This window comes from Ailuropoda melanoleuca, chromosome 12 (assembly GCF_002007445.2).
Source record: "Ailuropoda melanoleuca isolate Jingjing chromosome 12, ASM200744v2, whole genome shotgun sequence".
In the NCBI taxonomy this organism is placed as follows: domain Eukaryota; kingdom Metazoa; phylum Chordata; class Mammalia; order Carnivora; family Ursidae; genus Ailuropoda; species Ailuropoda melanoleuca.
In genome coordinates, this window is record NC_048229.1 from 17,978,421 (window position 1) to 17,995,951 (window position 17,531).

Genomic DNA, 17,531 nt, shown 5'->3' on the forward strand with positions numbered 1-17,531 from the left:
AGGTGGCTACCGCTTCCCGGCGCCCTGACACGGCGGCTCCCTCCCCCTTCTGTTTAGCTTCCGATATCTGTGCGCGGTTTCACGGCTCCCCGCTTCGTACCTCGATACTCAGCGCTGGAGATGTTCATTTGTAGAGATCCAGATGTATCTTCCTGCGTCTCAGGCTGATTCCGTGGATATTCCTGCTGGTCTGGTACCTATCCAGCTTAACTCAGGGGACCGGCTGAAAAAGGGGTCCCCTACTCCTCCGCCATCTTAACCTGATTCCTCTGGACCACAGCTTCTTAAGCCAGTCATCTGTTGAAGGGCATCTCAGCTCCTTCCACGATTGAGCTATTGTGGACAATGCTGCTATGAACATTGGGGTGCATATGGCCCTTCTCTTCACTACGTCTGTATCTTTGGGGTAAACACCCAAGTGCAATGGCTGGATCATAGGGTAACTCATCAATTGTTATCAGAACTTAATAGCAGTATGTAAGTACTATCTAAACATGATGGATCCAGAAATGAAGCTTAAGAAGATATTTTAGGGATGCCTGGGTGGCTCAATCAGTTAAGCATCTGACTTCAGCTCAGGTCATGATCTCAAGGTCCTGGAATCGAGCCCCACATCGGCTCTGTGCTGGCCAGGGAGTCTGCTTCTCCTTCTGCCCTCCCTCTGCTCATGCTCTCTCTCTCTTCAAATAAATAAATAAAATCTTTTTTTTAAAAAGAAGATATTTTAAAAGTTACAAAAGTAACCACTAGACAAACTGAGAGTAATAATGATGCAGCTAGTAACAGCTGAATGATAAGGACAATGAGAGAAGCAGGGGTATATGTAAGTTAGATAAATCTTTGACTTTTATGAAATTATAAATCCAGAAGTAAGAGTTTTAGGCATATTACATAAAAGTGTTTAATAACTACTGGAAGAGTTAAAAACAGAAATAATTTCAAGTGGTTAGTGTGTTTTTGTGAATTAGTGTGGTAGAAGACGTTTTTGTTACTTACCCACACTGTTCAATGCCATTTGATTTTTTTGCACTATACAATAAACAAATGTACCATCATATTACTGTAAAGATTTTCCCTTCACTAATGTGCTTGTCTATGGTCTCTGTGCAGCTGTATCGCCTGTGCTGGGCTCTTCGGAACAGTACGGAGGAACGAATTGATTTAGAGGCAGAAGAGAAAAGACATGAAGAAGCTGGTGATGATGTTGATGAAGGTAATACTTGGTTTACATCTGGTCTTTTTTTTTTTTTAAGATTTTATTTATTTATTTGACAGAGATAGAGACAGCCAGCGATAGAGGGAACACAAGCAGGGGGAGTGGGAGAGGAAGAAGCAGGCTCATAGCAGAGGAGCCTGACGTGGGGCTCGATCCCATAACGCCGGGATCACGCCCTGAGCCAAAGGCAGACGCTTAACCGCTGTGCCACCCAGGCGCCCCTACATCTGGTTTTCATACAGGAACTCTATGTACCTGAATTATTATGCTTGCTTTATTTTTTTAATGCCACTAAATTCAGTTTCTGAAAAAGCTGTTAGATTTATGGCAGACTGAAACTTTAAAATCTTACCTTCCCAAAAAACCAAGACAATTCATTACAAATAAAATATCTCCATTCATCTGCCTATCCATCAGTCTGTCTGTCCATTCATCCATCATCCATCCATGGATCTGTGTACCAGCTGTGAGATGAAAATCAATTCCAGTCTCTCCTGTTTCCAGGCACATATTAAGTGTTCAACAATTCAACCTTGATAGATAGTGATTAGGCGCACTTAGCATCTAGTCCCACCTTTTCCTCCAAACACAAAAATAAACTCCAAATGGATGAAAGGCCTCGATGTGAGACAGGAATCCATCAAAATTCTAGAGGAGATCATAGGCAGCAACCTCTACGACATCGGCCAAAGCAACCTTTTTCATGACACATCTCCAAAGGCAAGAGAAACAAAAGATAAAATGAACTTATGGGACTTCATCAAGATAAAAAGCTTCTGCACAGCTAAGGAAACAGTCAAAAAAACTAAGAGGCAGCCTACGGAATGGGAGAATATATTTGCAAATGAAACTACAGATAAAGGACTGGTATCCAAGATCTACAAAGAACTTCTCAAACTCAATACACGAGAAACAAATAAACAAATCAAAAAATGGGCAGAAGATATGAACAGACACTTTTCCAATGAAGACATACAAATGGCTAACAGACACATGAAAAAATGTTCAAAATCATTAGCCATCAGGGAAATTCAAATCAAAACCACACTGAGATACCACCTTACGCCAGTTAGAATGGCAAAGATAGACAAGGCAAGAAACAACAATTGTTGGAGAGGATGTGGAGAAAGGGGATCCCTCCTACATTGTTGGTGGGAATGCAAGTTCCACAGCCACTCTGGAAAACAGTGTGGAGGCCCTTAAAAAGTTAAAAATTGAGCTACTCTATGATCCAGCCATTGCACTACTGGGTGTTTACCCCAAAGATGCAGACGTAGTGAAGAGAAGGGCCATATGCACCCCAATGTTCATAGCTGCATTGTCCACAATAGCCAAATCATGGAAGGAGCCGAGATGCCCTTCAACAGATGACTGGATTAAGAAGCTGTGGTCCATATATACAATGGAATATTACTCAGCTATCAGAAAGAACGAATTCTCAACATTTGCTGCAACATGGACGGCACTGGAGGAGATAATGCTAAGTGAAATAAGTCAAGCAGAGAAAGACAATTATCATATGATTTCTCTCATCTATGGAACATAAGAACTAGGAGGATCGGTAGGGGAAGAAAGGGATAAAGAAAAGGGGGGTAATCAGAAGGGGGAATGAAACATGAGAGACTATGGACTATGAGAAACAAACTGCAGGCCTCAGAGGGGAGGGGATGGGGGAATGGGATAGACTGGTGATGGGTAGTAAGGAGGGCACGTATTGCATGGTGCATTGGGTGTTATACGCAACTAATATCATCGAGCTTTACATTGGAAGCCGGGGATGTACTGTATGGTGACTAACATAATATAATAAAAAATCATTAAAATAAATAAATAAATAATAAAATAATTATGATTGGTGTTGGTGGCAGAAAACTAATCTCGAACACTACATTAAAAACTAATGATGTTCTAAAAAAAAAAGTCCATTGTATATTAAGGATATTAAACCCTTTGTGATATAAGATGCAAATGTTTTTCCCCAGTTTGTCCCTTGTTTTTACCTTTTTTATTGAACTTCATGCAATGCAAAAGTTTTCTATTTTTATATAATCGAAGTTATCTATATTTTCTCAGGGATTCATCTAACACTCAAAAGTGGTTGTAATCATTCTTTACAGTCATCTGTACTACGTTTACAGGCGTTGTATTTCTCATGTTTTGTGATCATTTGTCTTTTTTTGTTTCAGATAATCCTGAGGAACCCCGTGGATGCCTCAGGAAAGCTTATGACTTATTCTGTGGTTTGCAGAAGACAGGTCCCAAACTGAGCAAAGAGGAGGAAGAAGCCCAGAAAAAGAAGCTGAGAGACACATCTGAGAAGCCTTTATGGAGAACTATAGTGAATATCAATGCCATTCTCCTCCTGGCAGTGGTCGTCTTTCTCCATGGCTATTTTGCCTGAATTCTATCTGAGCCACTAAATATTTATTAAGCAAAGGATAATTTTACTGATTTTTTTCACTTTTAGAGTTTGTTATGTTTCAAAAGGGAGGTAATTTCCCTCAAAGGAAGAAAGAGATTGGTAATTTTATCATATGAGATGACTAAAGACCTGACTTTTAGCTTTTGTTATTTCTTTGTGTCAATAAAGAGTCGATAATTTACAAAGCCAGGGAGCTGACTCTATATGTGTGTGTAAACTAGTAGCATTTGGTCTAATTTTTTTTTATAGTTCACCAGGTAGCTTGCCCTACCTTATTCTTGCTTTTTATTTCCAGAGATTTCCACTTAGAAGGAATGCCTCTTCCAACTCTACCTCATGTACTAACATCTATAAAACAAAAGTGAAAATGAACTTGTGGGACTTCATCAAGATAAAAAGCTTCTGCACAGCCAAGGATACAGTCAACGAAACTAAGAGGCAACCCACAGAATGGGAGAAAATATTTGCAAATGACACTACAGATAAAGGGCTGGTATCCAAGATCTATAAAAAATTTCTCAAACTCAACACCCAAAAAACAAATCATCAAGTCAAAAAATGGGCAGAAGACATGAACAGACACCTTTCCAAGGAAGACATACAAATGGCTAACAGACACATGAAAAAGTGTTCAACATCATTAACCATCAGGGAAAGTCAAATCAAAACCACATTGAGATACCACCTTACACCAGTTAGAATGGCAAAAAATGACAAGGCAGGAAACAATAGATGTTGGAGAGGATGTGGAGAAAGGGGAACCCTCTTGCACTGTTGGTGGGAATGCAAGTTGGTACAGCCACTTTGGAAAACAGTGTGGAGGTCCCTCAAAAAGTTAAAAATAGAGCTCCCCTATGACTCAGCAATTACACTATTGGGTATTTACCCCAAAGATAGAGAAGTAGTGAAAAGAAGGACCACATGCACCCCAACATTCATAGTAGCAATGTCCACAATAGCCAAACTGTGGAAGGAGCCGAGATACCTTTCAACAGATGAGTGGATAAAGAGGATGTGGTCTGTGTATACAGTGGAATATTACTCAGCCATCAGAAGGGATGATTATCCAACGTTTGCATCAACATCAATGGAACTGGAGGGGATTATGCTAAGTGAAATAAGTCAAGCAGAGAAAAACAATTATCATATGGTTTTACTCATATGTGGAACATAAGGAATAACATGGAGGACATTAAGAGAAGGAAGGGAAAAATGAAGGTTGGGAAATCAGAGGGCGAGACAAATCATATGAAACTATGGACTCTGGGAAACAAACTGAGGGTTTTAGAGGGGAGGGAGGGTGGGGGGATGGGTTAGCCCAATGATAGATATTAAGGGGCATGTATTTCATGGAGCACTGGATGTTATACTCAAACAATGAATCATAGAACACTATATGAAAAACTAATGCGGTACTGTAAGGTGACTAACATAACAATAAAAAATTTTAAAAAAAAGTACTGAGACCCTGCAGAATTCTCTGGTCAGGAAACATGGTGTGAAGCATTTGTGCTGGCCTTCTGAGAGAGGGACTTGCCACACTGAGACTGAGGCAAGCTTAAATGAGGAGGGCAGTCAGGCACTGCAGGGTGGGGTTTGGTGTAAGCAAGTTAGGCAGCCTGTGTAGATGTTGTGCTGTTTCCCACAGGTGGCTCTGTGTTTATGCTAAGGGCAGGGGAGAGAAATTGTGCTGGCCAGCTCCTTTGTTCCCAGAGAGGTGAGAGATGTCTCTCCATGAATGCTGCCCCTCACGGAAGCACTGTGAGAAGAGTGAATAATCTCCCCATGGTGTGCCCCACGGCATTCTTCAAATCTCTGTTTCCATCTGCCCCAGGGTTGTTTTCCTGCCTTCTCTCCAGGAGCAGGTTAGTCCCCTCCGGGGTCTATCCAGGCCAAGCTCACTGACCTTTGAAACTCCAGACTTTAAACTCCACTGGTTGCAAGAACTCATCAGGCCCTCTCATTTTCCAAGCCAATGACTTTGGGGAAATGTTCTCCTTGTGCATTGTTCTCTGTGACCATGGTTCCCTCTCCTCTGCAGCACCCATGATCCATTTCTCCCCTAAACCACATCTCTGCAGTTCCTACCTTCTTCAGTGTGACCCTTTCTCTCCCTTTAGTTGAGGAGTTTGTTCTATCAGTCTCCAGGTTGATTTCTGGGGTATTCAGGGTGATTTGATAGCTATCTAGTTGTGTTTGTGGGGCAAGATGAGCCTAGAGTCCTCCTACTCCACCATCATCTTCCCTGTAGGTCTACAATTGTCATAGTCTCTTGATGAACTGACTTGTTTATCATTATATAATGACTTTTTTTTTGTCTCTTATTACAGTGTTTGACATAAAGTCCATTTGATGTAAGTATAGCTATCCCCGCTCTCTTTTGGTTTCCACTTGTATGGAATATCTTTTTCCATCCCTTCACTTTAAGCCTATGTGTGTCCTTCAAGCTGAAGTGAGTATCTTCTAGACAGCATATAGTTCGATTTTTAATCCAATCAAACATTCTATGTTTTTTGATTTGAGAATTTAATACATTTATATTAAAAGTAAAAACCATAAACAGACTGGCAGCTATGGGAGCCTTGGCTGCTCACCTACTCTACTGTGACTGCTGAGTCTTGTCACAGTTGCATGGAACTGGAATCTGGTGTTGAGTCAGCCTGAGGGTAGGCAGGTCCACAGCTAGAGGGGTTAGCTGCAGGTGAACCCACTGCTACAGGCCAGTGACAGAAGACAGGGCCAGATCCAGGCTTACAATCAGCCCAGGGAGCCCTGGCTATCAGCAAGCCATGATGTGGCTGCAGGATTTTCCCACAGGTGTGCACACACCAATGGAGGCAGGTGATGGGTGTTGGGCCAGTAGCATGTAGGTGCACTGCTGGACAGCCTAGCCCCAAGTGCATTCGTGGTAGTAAGGATCATCTGCAGGGATCTAGGCTGACATCTTGCAGTTGTGTGGAGCCACAGAGGCCTGGGCTGGATGCCAGGGTGAGTCCTGAGCTCCAGCAGGGGTGAGGTGGGTGGGTGAAGGGAGCCAGGAGGGACTCAGATGGCTGGGAAAAGCTGTTGGAATTCTACGCAGAGTAGGTGACTGGGTATCATAGTTGCTACCACAGCATGACTGACAGCAGTAGCCTTTGTTTTTCTTCCTTGTTCCTAGCTGTCTCTATACCTCTCAGCTTTGTGGGTCTCTAGGTGGGATGAAACCAAAGCAGGTCCTTCATGCAGTCCCCAAAGACTGGGCAAGATGGTTGCTCACCCCACTCTCTCTTTCCTGGGCAGGAGAATTCTGTGTAGCTTGGAAGTCTTTTCACTGAGCAATGCTGGCTTTAGGGGATGGGATGATGCAGGCAAAATGAAACTGTTCTCCTGTCCCTTTCTGCACAGTTATTCTCCAGTGTTACGTTTCACTGTGTTGTTGAATTTTCTTAAGTAGACCAGTGCTTTCCCAGAGGTGTTTTGTTCATGGATAACTAATTGTTGATCTTTGTAAGGAGACTTGAGGCTGGGGTCTCCTACACCACCCTTTGATGATATCACTATTTCCCCCACTTTTGTTCATTTTTCTTCATTTTCTTTTCTTTCTGTTCCTTGAACTTGACAATTTCAGTTGTCCTTTATTCAAGTTCACTGATTCTATCTTCTGCCCACTTAAATTTGATGTTGAACCTCTCTAGGTAATTTTTCAGTTTGGCTATTCTGCTTTTCAGAATTTCTCTTTGGTTTCATTTTATAATTCCTATTCCTTAATTGCTATTCTCATTTTGTTCATACACTGGTTTCCTGATTTCCTATAGGTTTTTGTGGGGGGTCCATGTTTTTCTTTAGTTCTTTGAGTGTACTTACGGCAGTTGTTTTAAAGCTTATAAATGATATCATTCTGACATGTGGACTTCCTCAGGGAAAGCATTTATTTTTCTTCCTATGAATGGGCCATATTTTCCTGGTACTTTGTATGTCCTGTGATTTATTCATTTTTTTGTGTGAAAACTGGACATTTGACTACTATAATGTGGTAACTCTAGAAATCAGGTTCTTCCCTTTCCCTGGTTTTGCTCTTTTATTGGTTGTTAAAGGTTGTTATAGTCCATTTGCTTAGTGACTTTTCTGAACTATTATTGGAAAGACCATATTCCTTGCCAATGTAGTCACAGGAGTCTCTATTCCTTAAGTTTTGTTCAGCTACTGTTTTAATAGAGATTTCCTTGAGGAACCTTCCCAGTCTCTGCAAACTGACTCTCTTCTGGGACTCTCCTTCAACACCTAGCCAGGTTCACAGTGAGCCTAGTGGTCAGAGCAAGATGAAAGGTTAGGGTCTTCTCTGGTCTTTTTTGATCATGTGTCTTGCCCTGGTCATGCACATGGTCTTCTAAATTCCCCAGTATACATGGTTGCTTTAAGATGTCCTAATTTCCCAAGGACACTTACTCTAGATTTTCCCTTAGGCAGTCTACTGTAGGGTTTTCTTTTTTTTTCCTGTTGTAGGTTTTGACTATAATCTTAGGTGTCTGAAGCTTGTTAATTTGGCTTTCAGCGTTTCAAGCTTTTCCAGTCTGAGTTCAGAGTTAAGTGAAATAGAGAGGAGCACCTTGTGTCAGTCCCTCCGGTATCCCCCAGACAGGTTAGAATAGGCATACACAATAATTTGTGAATGTGGTCTGCTCTGCTCCCCTGGAGTGAGGAAAATGGTTTCACACTGGGGACACAAGCTGCCCCCACTTTAAGACAACTGACACTTTATGACTACTGCTGCTTAAAGATTGCCACCACACAAGACAGAGAGTGACAGTCACTATTTTGGTGACAGTCAACATTTTATGGTATCTTTTTCTTGATTCAGTGCTTGTTTGGCTGCTATAAACTTTCGACTGTTTTTCTGAGTTCTCCCAAAATTGGTTCTGACAGCTTCTGCCCATTGTTCAAGGTTTCTGTCAGGAGATAAGAGTTTGGAGTGGCCCATTCCACAATTTTGTTGATGTCACCATTTTTATGATCCCATCCTGAATTACTTCTCTTTGAAGACTTTTTATATTCTTTATGCATCTTTTTCCTAATGGTTTCCTCTTATCTTTTTTTGTTGATTCACAGGAATCCCTTGAATAGTCTATCAGTTGCTGGTTTTCTTTGTATCACTTCCTCTCTTCATGTTCTGCCCATTCTTTTTCTGGCCCTCTGGTGAGATGGATGTTGGACTTCCCATGTCATATCTTTTGAGTTTTATTTCACAGTTTCCATCACTTTATCTCTTTTTGGTACATTGTGGGATAATTCCTGGGCTTCATATTTCTATCCACTAAGTTCAGTGCTGTCCATTCTGAGATTTAGCCCATTCTCCAAGTATTCTATTTCAACAAGTTAAATTTTCCTTTTCAACACTTTGGGTAGACAGTATAATGTGGTATTTAAGAACTAGAACTCTGGAGTCAGGACCCTGGCCCTGGAGTGGTCAGAGCTGACATATGAAAATAAGAGACAAGGAGTGTGAGCCTCTAAAAATATCTTCTGTTAACTCACATCAAGGACATGGTGCCAAAAATGCATTCGTTAAAATTATAAGCTGAGAAACTTGGCTATTTGAAATTTTATCCGTGAGAGTTAAAATAGCTCACTTGTACCTGAAGTCTTTGAGCCATATGGTTCACCGACAGAGAAGCAGCTTCAATTTCCAACCCAGGTTCAGAGCTTTGGATAAGGGGTTTTCAGACATAGCATTGCATATTTATCTTAACTTTGAATTTTCGAGATAACAGGAACTCTGAGTCTGCTTCTTAGACCAGCCTGGATATTAACCCTTTAACACACAACCTCTGCTTTTGTTGGAGCCTAACAACTAGAAAACATCCTTATCCATGTCCTGAGAGCCTTGAAAGAGCCCTCATGGAAGAACTACTTTGACAAAAGAAGCAACTTTGACAAAAAAGATATATTTCTCTCACTATTTGGCAAGGAGGAGATATTCACCTAAACCAAAACTATGAATACAGGCTCTAGAGACAGACCCACCATGACCAAAACGATCAACTTCCCTGAACCTTCCCTGTTTATCTGAAAACAGAAATAGAAATGCTTAACTTATTGATTTAAATGTTACAAATTTTTAACATTTGTAATATAAATAATAGGACTCAATAGATGTTGATCTCCTGACTTGTCCCCATCCCACCCCATTCTAGGATATTCAGAATTACATTGTGTTGCTATTGGAAGGCTGTCTTGGGAAATTCTGTAACAGGGGGAGGGGATTGTCAGCCTCTAGGCTATGACCACCAAAGTCCATCCAAAGGTCCTTGGGTAAGTCCCTAAATCTCAGTTTCCTCCAAATTACTTCATGGAACTGTTTTAAAGATTAGGTGGGATCATTTGATACTGCCCACAAGGTCTGGGTCACAGAAGATGCCCAATAAGTGTTAGTGCTTTTTCCCCTTATGCCCCCTCCATCTGTAAAAAATTCCACCTGTAAAACTGACTTTGAGGGCCAGCATGTATATGGTACATGATGAGTATGAAATATAGAATAAAAGTCAAGCTGTTGAAGTGTCAAGCCTTGGCATCTAGTGGGGAGGTTATAATTAAGCAGGTAGGCCCTAAAGGTAAGGGGGTGGATTTTTCTATACCTTCACAGGGTAATGTGCCTTAGCCATACCCACACAACTTTGGTTTCAGAAAAGAGTTTAGGTCCTGATACATTATTTATTAATTAATTCTTAAAACGGGGCCTGAGAAAGAGGTTCCTCTAGTTCTGCCTGTCTTGGTGATGAAATGAAAACTTTTTGGAAATTAACTCTAAGTAGTTGTTGTCTTTTTAAACTTTTTTTCATTTTATTTTATTTATCTGAGAGTACGCAAGGCCCTGTGCATGAGGGAGAGAGAGAGAGAGCACCAGTGGGGTGAGGGGCAGGGGGAGAAGTGGACTCCCCACCGAGCAAGGAGCCCTATGTGGGACTTGATCCCAGGACTTCGGTATCATGACCTGAGCAGAAGGCAGATGCTTAACTGACTGAGCCACCCCGGCGCCCTATGTAGTTGTCTTCAAATTGTGGTCCCCAGACCAACGCAACAAAATCATCTGGGAACTTAGAGATGCAAATTCCCAGGCCCCATTTCAGACCTATTGAAACAGAAACTCTGGGAGTGGCCCCAATAATCTGTGTTTTAACAAGCCCTCCAGGGGATTCCGATATAGGCTATCATTTGAGAACTGCTGCTCTGTACATGCTGCCAGCACTCATGTGTGAAGAAGGTCTCTTTTATTGGGGGGACATTTGCTACCAGTTTTTCAAGCAGAGGATGAATTGTATCAAATCGCATTATTCTTTAAGTTGCTCTTAAGACTACAAAAGCTGACTAGGTCAGGAATTCAATATGGAGATCTGAGACTAAACAACATTCACCCAGTGCCAGTTAAGAAGCACTGGGGTCATTAACCTCACCACACTTCTCTAATTCGATACTACCAACCCATCAAGGCAATGGCACCTCATCCAAATAATTGCATTCACCAAAATCCATTTTGGTGGTTAGGAGTTTTCTTGGGGCTAGATTAGGAAGGAAGTTAAGAAACTACTCTCCACCAACTAAGGGCACGTATGTTTTTCTCCCAAGGTTTGCTTTTGTAAAGCAGGACAAGCTATAATGCATCTTTTAGGAGATGGTGATTTCCACACCAGGAAAGAGTAGGTTCCTGTGAGTTCCAAATGTAGAAATCCTCTAAGTGAACACCAATGCCTGACTCAGTTACATAAAATTAAGCAATGCTCCCAGGTAAACCAAAATCCCACAGACTAACTTCATTCTGCAGGGAAGGAGATTTCATTTTGGGAGATTCTTTTTAAAACAGTCATCTATGGGAGGATGGGGTAATTGAGTGATGGGCATTAAGGAGGGCACATGATATGATGAGCACTGGGTGTTATATGCAACTGATGAATTATTGAACACTACATCTGAAACTAATGATGTCCTAGATGTTGGCTAATTGAATTTAAATTTTAAAAATATAGATATAAATAGTTTTAAAAATAAATTAAATAAATTTTTCAGTTCTATAAATGGACCATAATAAGAAGTCACTCTGTTCCCAAATACCCATCTTCCATTTGAGGAAAGAAATCGCTCTTCTTTGTACTCTTTAAATTACTCTAGTACAGTGTATCACTGACTGGCCCCTGGTCACTCGAGTGGCTTAGTCTGTCCTAAAAAGACATGATGCATTGAAAGTAGACCTACCTCATGTTTATTAGAGATTTTGAAGTTGAAATCCTCTCCTTTTCTACCTTTTATTCGGGTTGCCAGACCCTATTCTCACCTGTCTTGGCTCCTATTTCCTAATCCACATCTTGTGCCAACTAAAGCTCACCACAGGCATGGTCAGTATCTGCTTAGAATATCTAGAAAACAGGAAACACAGATGTTACCATTTTTAATGTTTTTATTAGTATCAAAGTAATACATTTTAATTTATGGGACTAAATGCAGCTTAATATAACATGTGTTTCGCATCTTTCATGTATGTATCTGTCATTCCCCTTTACAAAGTGACCTAGTCACACCCAGAGGAGGTAGGTAGATGCTATAAGCACCAAGGTCCCCATTTTTCAAAGAGAAAAATACACAGTTGAAACAAAATAATTTACCACAATATACACATGAATCATTGGCAATGCCAGAAACTGAATCCAGGACAATCTAGATACTTCATGACCATTTCATCCACCAGCTTTCAGTATGTCCCCTTTATCTTCTCAAATCTCAAAAATACCACAAACTGCACATGAAACTGAATCAGCCACATGAAATTCTACACGTTCCCCTCTTCTCTGCCTCACTTAAGGGCAATATGGAGGGTGCATCAATTAATGTCCTTCCTTCCACAAAAACAAGCCATCCCTTTGCATTTGAACCATTTGTATGCCTAGAAACCACTCTCAGCTCCACAGCACCTCAGATCCCAGCTCTTTCCTAAACTAGCTTGAAATCAGTCGATACTAACATCATGACTTTTTCTTAACTTCAAAGTTTATATTACAACATAATTGAGATTTCACAGGTGGGACTGAAAGAATTTAATTAATTAATTAATTAATTAACTAACTAATTTATATCATATTTTAAAACTTCTCCCTAGGTTCAACAAGAAATACACTCCTGTCAACTAAATGCGTTGAACGCTACCACTCAGAACAGAGACCCCACCTACCCTAAATTTGCTCAACTTTTGATCACCACTCAAGACACCCCAAAAAGGAAGAGCTGTGGTCACATGAACTCATGGAGAGGAAAATCTTGGGATAATTTTTCCGTGTTACAGGAGAGTGTGGCTTCTTTGAGATTGCAGATGCCCCAAGAGGTACATTTGCTTTGTCATGTGACATAAATCAGCTTCTAAGCTCATATGTCAACACCCACACCATGAGGAAGAGTGGCTTCTGGAAAATGCATTCCAATTGATGAGAGTCACCTGAGTGTGTACTGTGTATTTTGTGCAGTCACAAAAAAAAAAAAAAATTAACCAAGGGCCAGACTTACATAAAAATAAAGCAAGTATTTATAAATAAGTGCCCAAATTATCCATTTGGTCCATAAGCATTGCTGAGTGCCTAAGATAGTCCAGACACAGCAAATGACAAAATAAGTGAAATTTCAAACATGAGGAACTCACAACAGACATTTTAAAGAAAACCAGAAAATCCTCTTGACTCAAGATTATCCACTTTCCCCACTGGCCCAGGGCTGGTGCCTGGGACCCTCCTTTTGGGGTAAGTCCTGCCATCCCCAAGCTTTCCTATCAAAGAGCAAAACACCAGGGCAGGGATCCTATCAAGTTCCCATCTTCAGCCGCAATGCATTCATCAGTTTATCAGATTGATTTTTATTGTGTGTGCCAGGAAAAACTTGACAGTGATATGAGAAGGGGGGAAATATTTCTCTTAAAAAAAGATGGGGAGAAGATCATGAAGGAAAAGTGGCATGAACCAGGGAGACCACAACTCTTAAAATAATATTCAAGGATCACAAACTACACTGACACACTGAATCTACCTGAGAAAAACTTGCATCACACATGGCAGGGCTTCTTTCTTAGTGCACCTTTTCCTGGACATGACTGAGTTGGACTTTCCTTCTGGAGTTCTACTATGTATAGCTGATGATATCACACTGGCCTCAAATACATAAGTTAACAGCAAATTAATGATTTTTCTTCAGTTAGCCTGTAATTACTCCTGTGCACATTTATCAACTGGGCAAAATTTACAACTGGCTGGTTTACCACCAGCTTAACACCACAGAATACAACTAAAGGAGGCAGAGTAAAAAGTCTTGCCTTCCTGAACGCAGCCCACCACAAAAGCAAGGCTCAGGCAAAAAATGCGTGGCAGAAAACAGCCACGGCCAGCAGGATGATGCCGTTGATGTTCATCACTGCTCGCCATAAAGGCTTCTCGGAGGTGTCTGTCATCTCCAGCTTCATAGCTTCCTCTTCTTCCTTTGTCATCTTGGGGGCATTCTGCTGGTCCAAGCCACAAAATAGGTCATAGGCCCGCCTTAAGCACCCTTTTTTCTCCTGAGGAACTTCTGTGTCAGGGGAAACGTAAAAAAGGATGGTTAGATACAGAAGAAGGAGGCACAAGGAAAGGTTTCAGGGAAGACACCATGAAAAGGAAACATCTGCATTCTGCAGACGTTTCCCAATTTTCTTGTTTGCAGGAATGGAAATGGTACAAAATGTTTGAGTGAACTTAATTAATTATAAGATGATGGTAATAGATGGATTCTACATCTTTATGATCAACTAAATTAAGCTTTATCTCTACCAGGCCAATGCAATACATTTTGATTTAGAAAAGTCAGAATCAAACAGAAAATACTAGTCTATGAGAAGAAATGTTAGTGACGGGCTGGGAAACTATGACATACGAACAACATGGAAAATCCACCTCCAAAACACATAAACTCGTATCTGTTTACCGCATCACTGGAAAGCAATGAGACTTGCCTGACTCAGGAGCATATTAGCTGCACCTGAAAGTTCCAAAGCTTTACAACATGTCCAGCCATGGGGTAATAATTGGTCTGAATACTCCCTGACTCAGGGCAGCAACAATGAACATTTCCAGAGCTTAAGATCTGATGTTGCACATCAGTATTGCTGAACCAAACCACCCAACTGGCCCTGCCACTCAAAGTGGATGCCCACCGAGGGAACTGATGCTCCCTTCTGAGCCCAGGTGTGGCATTAAAGGTAGACAGACCTGGGTTAGAATCCCAGGTCTATGGCTCACTAGATATGAAATCAAGCCCACTGTGTTTTCAACACCATAGTCAGAGACTACTGCTCTCCACTCCCCCATTTTTAAGAGTCACATTTTATTTTAGAATTGCAAATAGCCTTAAGTAATTAAGCACATACATGTGTCAGAACTGAAACCAAATCTCAGCTTTATGGCTTTGCTAATTCACCTGTCTTATCTTCAAGTGCAGGTAAAATTGGATAATTTTAGGGGGGATTATAAGATTTTATGAGAGAGTGCCCAGTGTGTAGTAGATGTCAAGAAGTTATAGTCTCCTTCTATTCTCTTTTCTCTCACGCACATAAGAAAGAGAGGCAAGTCTCCTTGTATCCCTCCACTTTGGCCACTCCACCAAAACAGAATAATGGAGAAGGAGTAACAAAAGGTTGGGCTCACTGACCAGCCCAAGGGAGAAACACATGGTTACTGGGAGGCCTTGAGAAAGTCTCTATATCCCATTTTCCCCATCTGTAAAGTTGGAAGAATTATATTTATATTGTCTACCTTAAAAGTAAGATATGGCGCTAAAATGAATCACTACAGTAAGGTATGAACATAGATGAAAAAAAAATCTTCAACAAAATATTAGTAAACCAAATCCAGTAATACATTAAAAAAATCATTTACCATGATCAAGTGGGATTTATTCCTGGGATGCAAGGGTGGTTCATTTTGCACAAATCAATCAACATAGTACAGCACATCAATAAGAGAAAGAATAAAAACCATATGATCATTTCAATAGATACAGATAAAGCATTTGACAAAGTGCACCATCCATGCATGATAAAACCCTCAACAAGGTAGGTTTAGAGGCAACATATCTCAACATAATAAAGGCCATATATGAAAAACCCACAGTAAGCATTACAGTCAATGGGGAAAAACTGAGAGCCTTTCTCCTAAGGTCAGGAACAAGACAAGGATGTCCACTCACACCACTTTTACTCAACATAGTATTGACAATCGAAAGATATAAATTGGTAAGCATCCAATTGGTAAGGAAGAATTAAAACTTTCACTATTTACAGATGACATGGTACTATACATAGAAAATCCTAAAGACTACACCAAAAAACTACCAGAACTGATAAATGACTTCAGTAAAGTTGTAGAATGCAAAATCAATATACAGAAATCTATTGCATTTCTATACACTAATAATGAAGCAGCAAAAAGAGAAATCAAGAAAACATTTCAATTTCACCAAAAATGATAAAATACCTAGGAATAAGATTAACTAAGGAGGTAAAAGTCCTGTACTGTCAAAACTATAAAGCATTGATGAAAGAAATTGAAGACAACACAAAGAAATGGAAAGATATTCCATGCTCATGGATTGGGAGAATAAATGCTGTTAAAATGTCCATATTACTCAAAGCAATCCACAGATTTAATGCAATCTCTATCAAAATACCAATAGCATTTTTTTTTGCAGAACTAGAATAAATAATCATAAAATTTGTATGGAACAACAAATGACCTCAAATAGTCAAAGCAATCTTGAAAAAGAAGAAAAAAACTGAAGGTATCACAATTCTATATTTTAAGATATACTACAAAGTTGTAGTAATCAAAACATTATGGTATTGGCACAAAAATAGACATATTAGATCAATGGAATGGAATAGAAAGCCCCGAAATAAACCCACAATTATATGTACAATTAACCTTCAACAAAGGAGGCAAAAATATGCAGTGGGAAAAACACAGTCTCTTCAACAAATGGTATTGAGAAAACTGGACAGCTACACTCAAAAGAATGAAACTAGACCACTTTCTTAGACCACACACAAAAATAAACTCAAATGAATTAAGGACCTAAATGTGAGAGAAACCTTAAAAATCCTTGAAGAGAGCACAGGCAGTAATTTCTCTGATATCAGCCATAGCAATATTTTTCTAGATATGTCTCCTGAGACAAGGGAAACAAAAGCAAAAATAAACTATTGAGAATACATCAAAATAAAAAGATTCTGCACCACAATCAACAAAACTAAAAGACAGCCTACTGAATGTGAGAAGATACTTGTAAATGACATATCTGATAAAGGGTTAGTATCCGAAACATATGAAGAATTTATACTATTCAACATATAAAAACAAATAATGCAATTTAAAAATGGGCAAAAATAGAAACATTTCTCCAAAGAAGAATACAGATGGACAACTGACACATGAAAAGATGCTCAACATCCCTTATCATCAGGGAAATGCAAATCAAAAGTACAATAAGATATCATCTCACACCCATCACGATGGCTAAAATCGAAAACACAAGAAACAACAAGTGCTGGTGAGGATGTGGACAAAAAAGCTCTCATGCACTATTGGTGGGAATGCAAACTGGTACAGCCACTGTGGAAAAGAGTACAGAGACTCCTCAAAAAATTAAAAATAGAATTACCATATGATCCAGTAATCACACTACTGGGTATTTACCCAAAGAGTATGAAAATATATGTCATAAAGATATATGACCCTCATATTTGTTGAAGCATTATTTACACTAGCTAATTTACGGAAAGCAGCCCAAGTCCATTGATAGATGAATGGATAAAGAAGATGTGATATATAGAGATGATATAGATATAGATAGATACAG

The 17,531-nt window shown here is 40.0% G+C and overlaps 2 protein-coding genes across 2 annotated transcripts in view; one reads left to right on the top strand and one right to left on the bottom strand.

Annotated features, from left to right (window-relative positions):
• The window catches only part of LOC100467711 (solute carrier family 5 member 4), a 39,910-nt gene extending 35,863 nt beyond the window's left edge, over positions 1-4,047 (top strand). Inside the window, exons 14-15 of the mRNA XM_034638771.1 lie at positions 1,111-1,213; positions 3,403-4,047. Of these exons, the coding sequence (XP_034494662.1) occupies positions 1,111-1,213; positions 3,403-3,617 (318 nt within the window). The 3' untranslated portion in view covers positions 3,618-4,047. The remainder of the gene's footprint in view (positions 1-1,110; positions 1,214-3,402) is intronic.
• An 8,010-nt stretch (positions 4,048-12,057) lies between these two features.
• Positions 12,058-17,531, bottom strand: part of SLC5A1 (solute carrier family 5 member 1) — a 66,202-nt gene continuing 60,728 nt past the window's right edge. Inside the window, exon 15 of the mRNA XM_011220146.3 lies at positions 12,058-14,210. Within this exon, the coding sequence (XP_011218448.3) occupies positions 13,993-14,210 (218 nt within the window). The 3' untranslated portion in view covers positions 12,058-13,992. The remainder of the gene's footprint in view (positions 14,211-17,531) is intronic.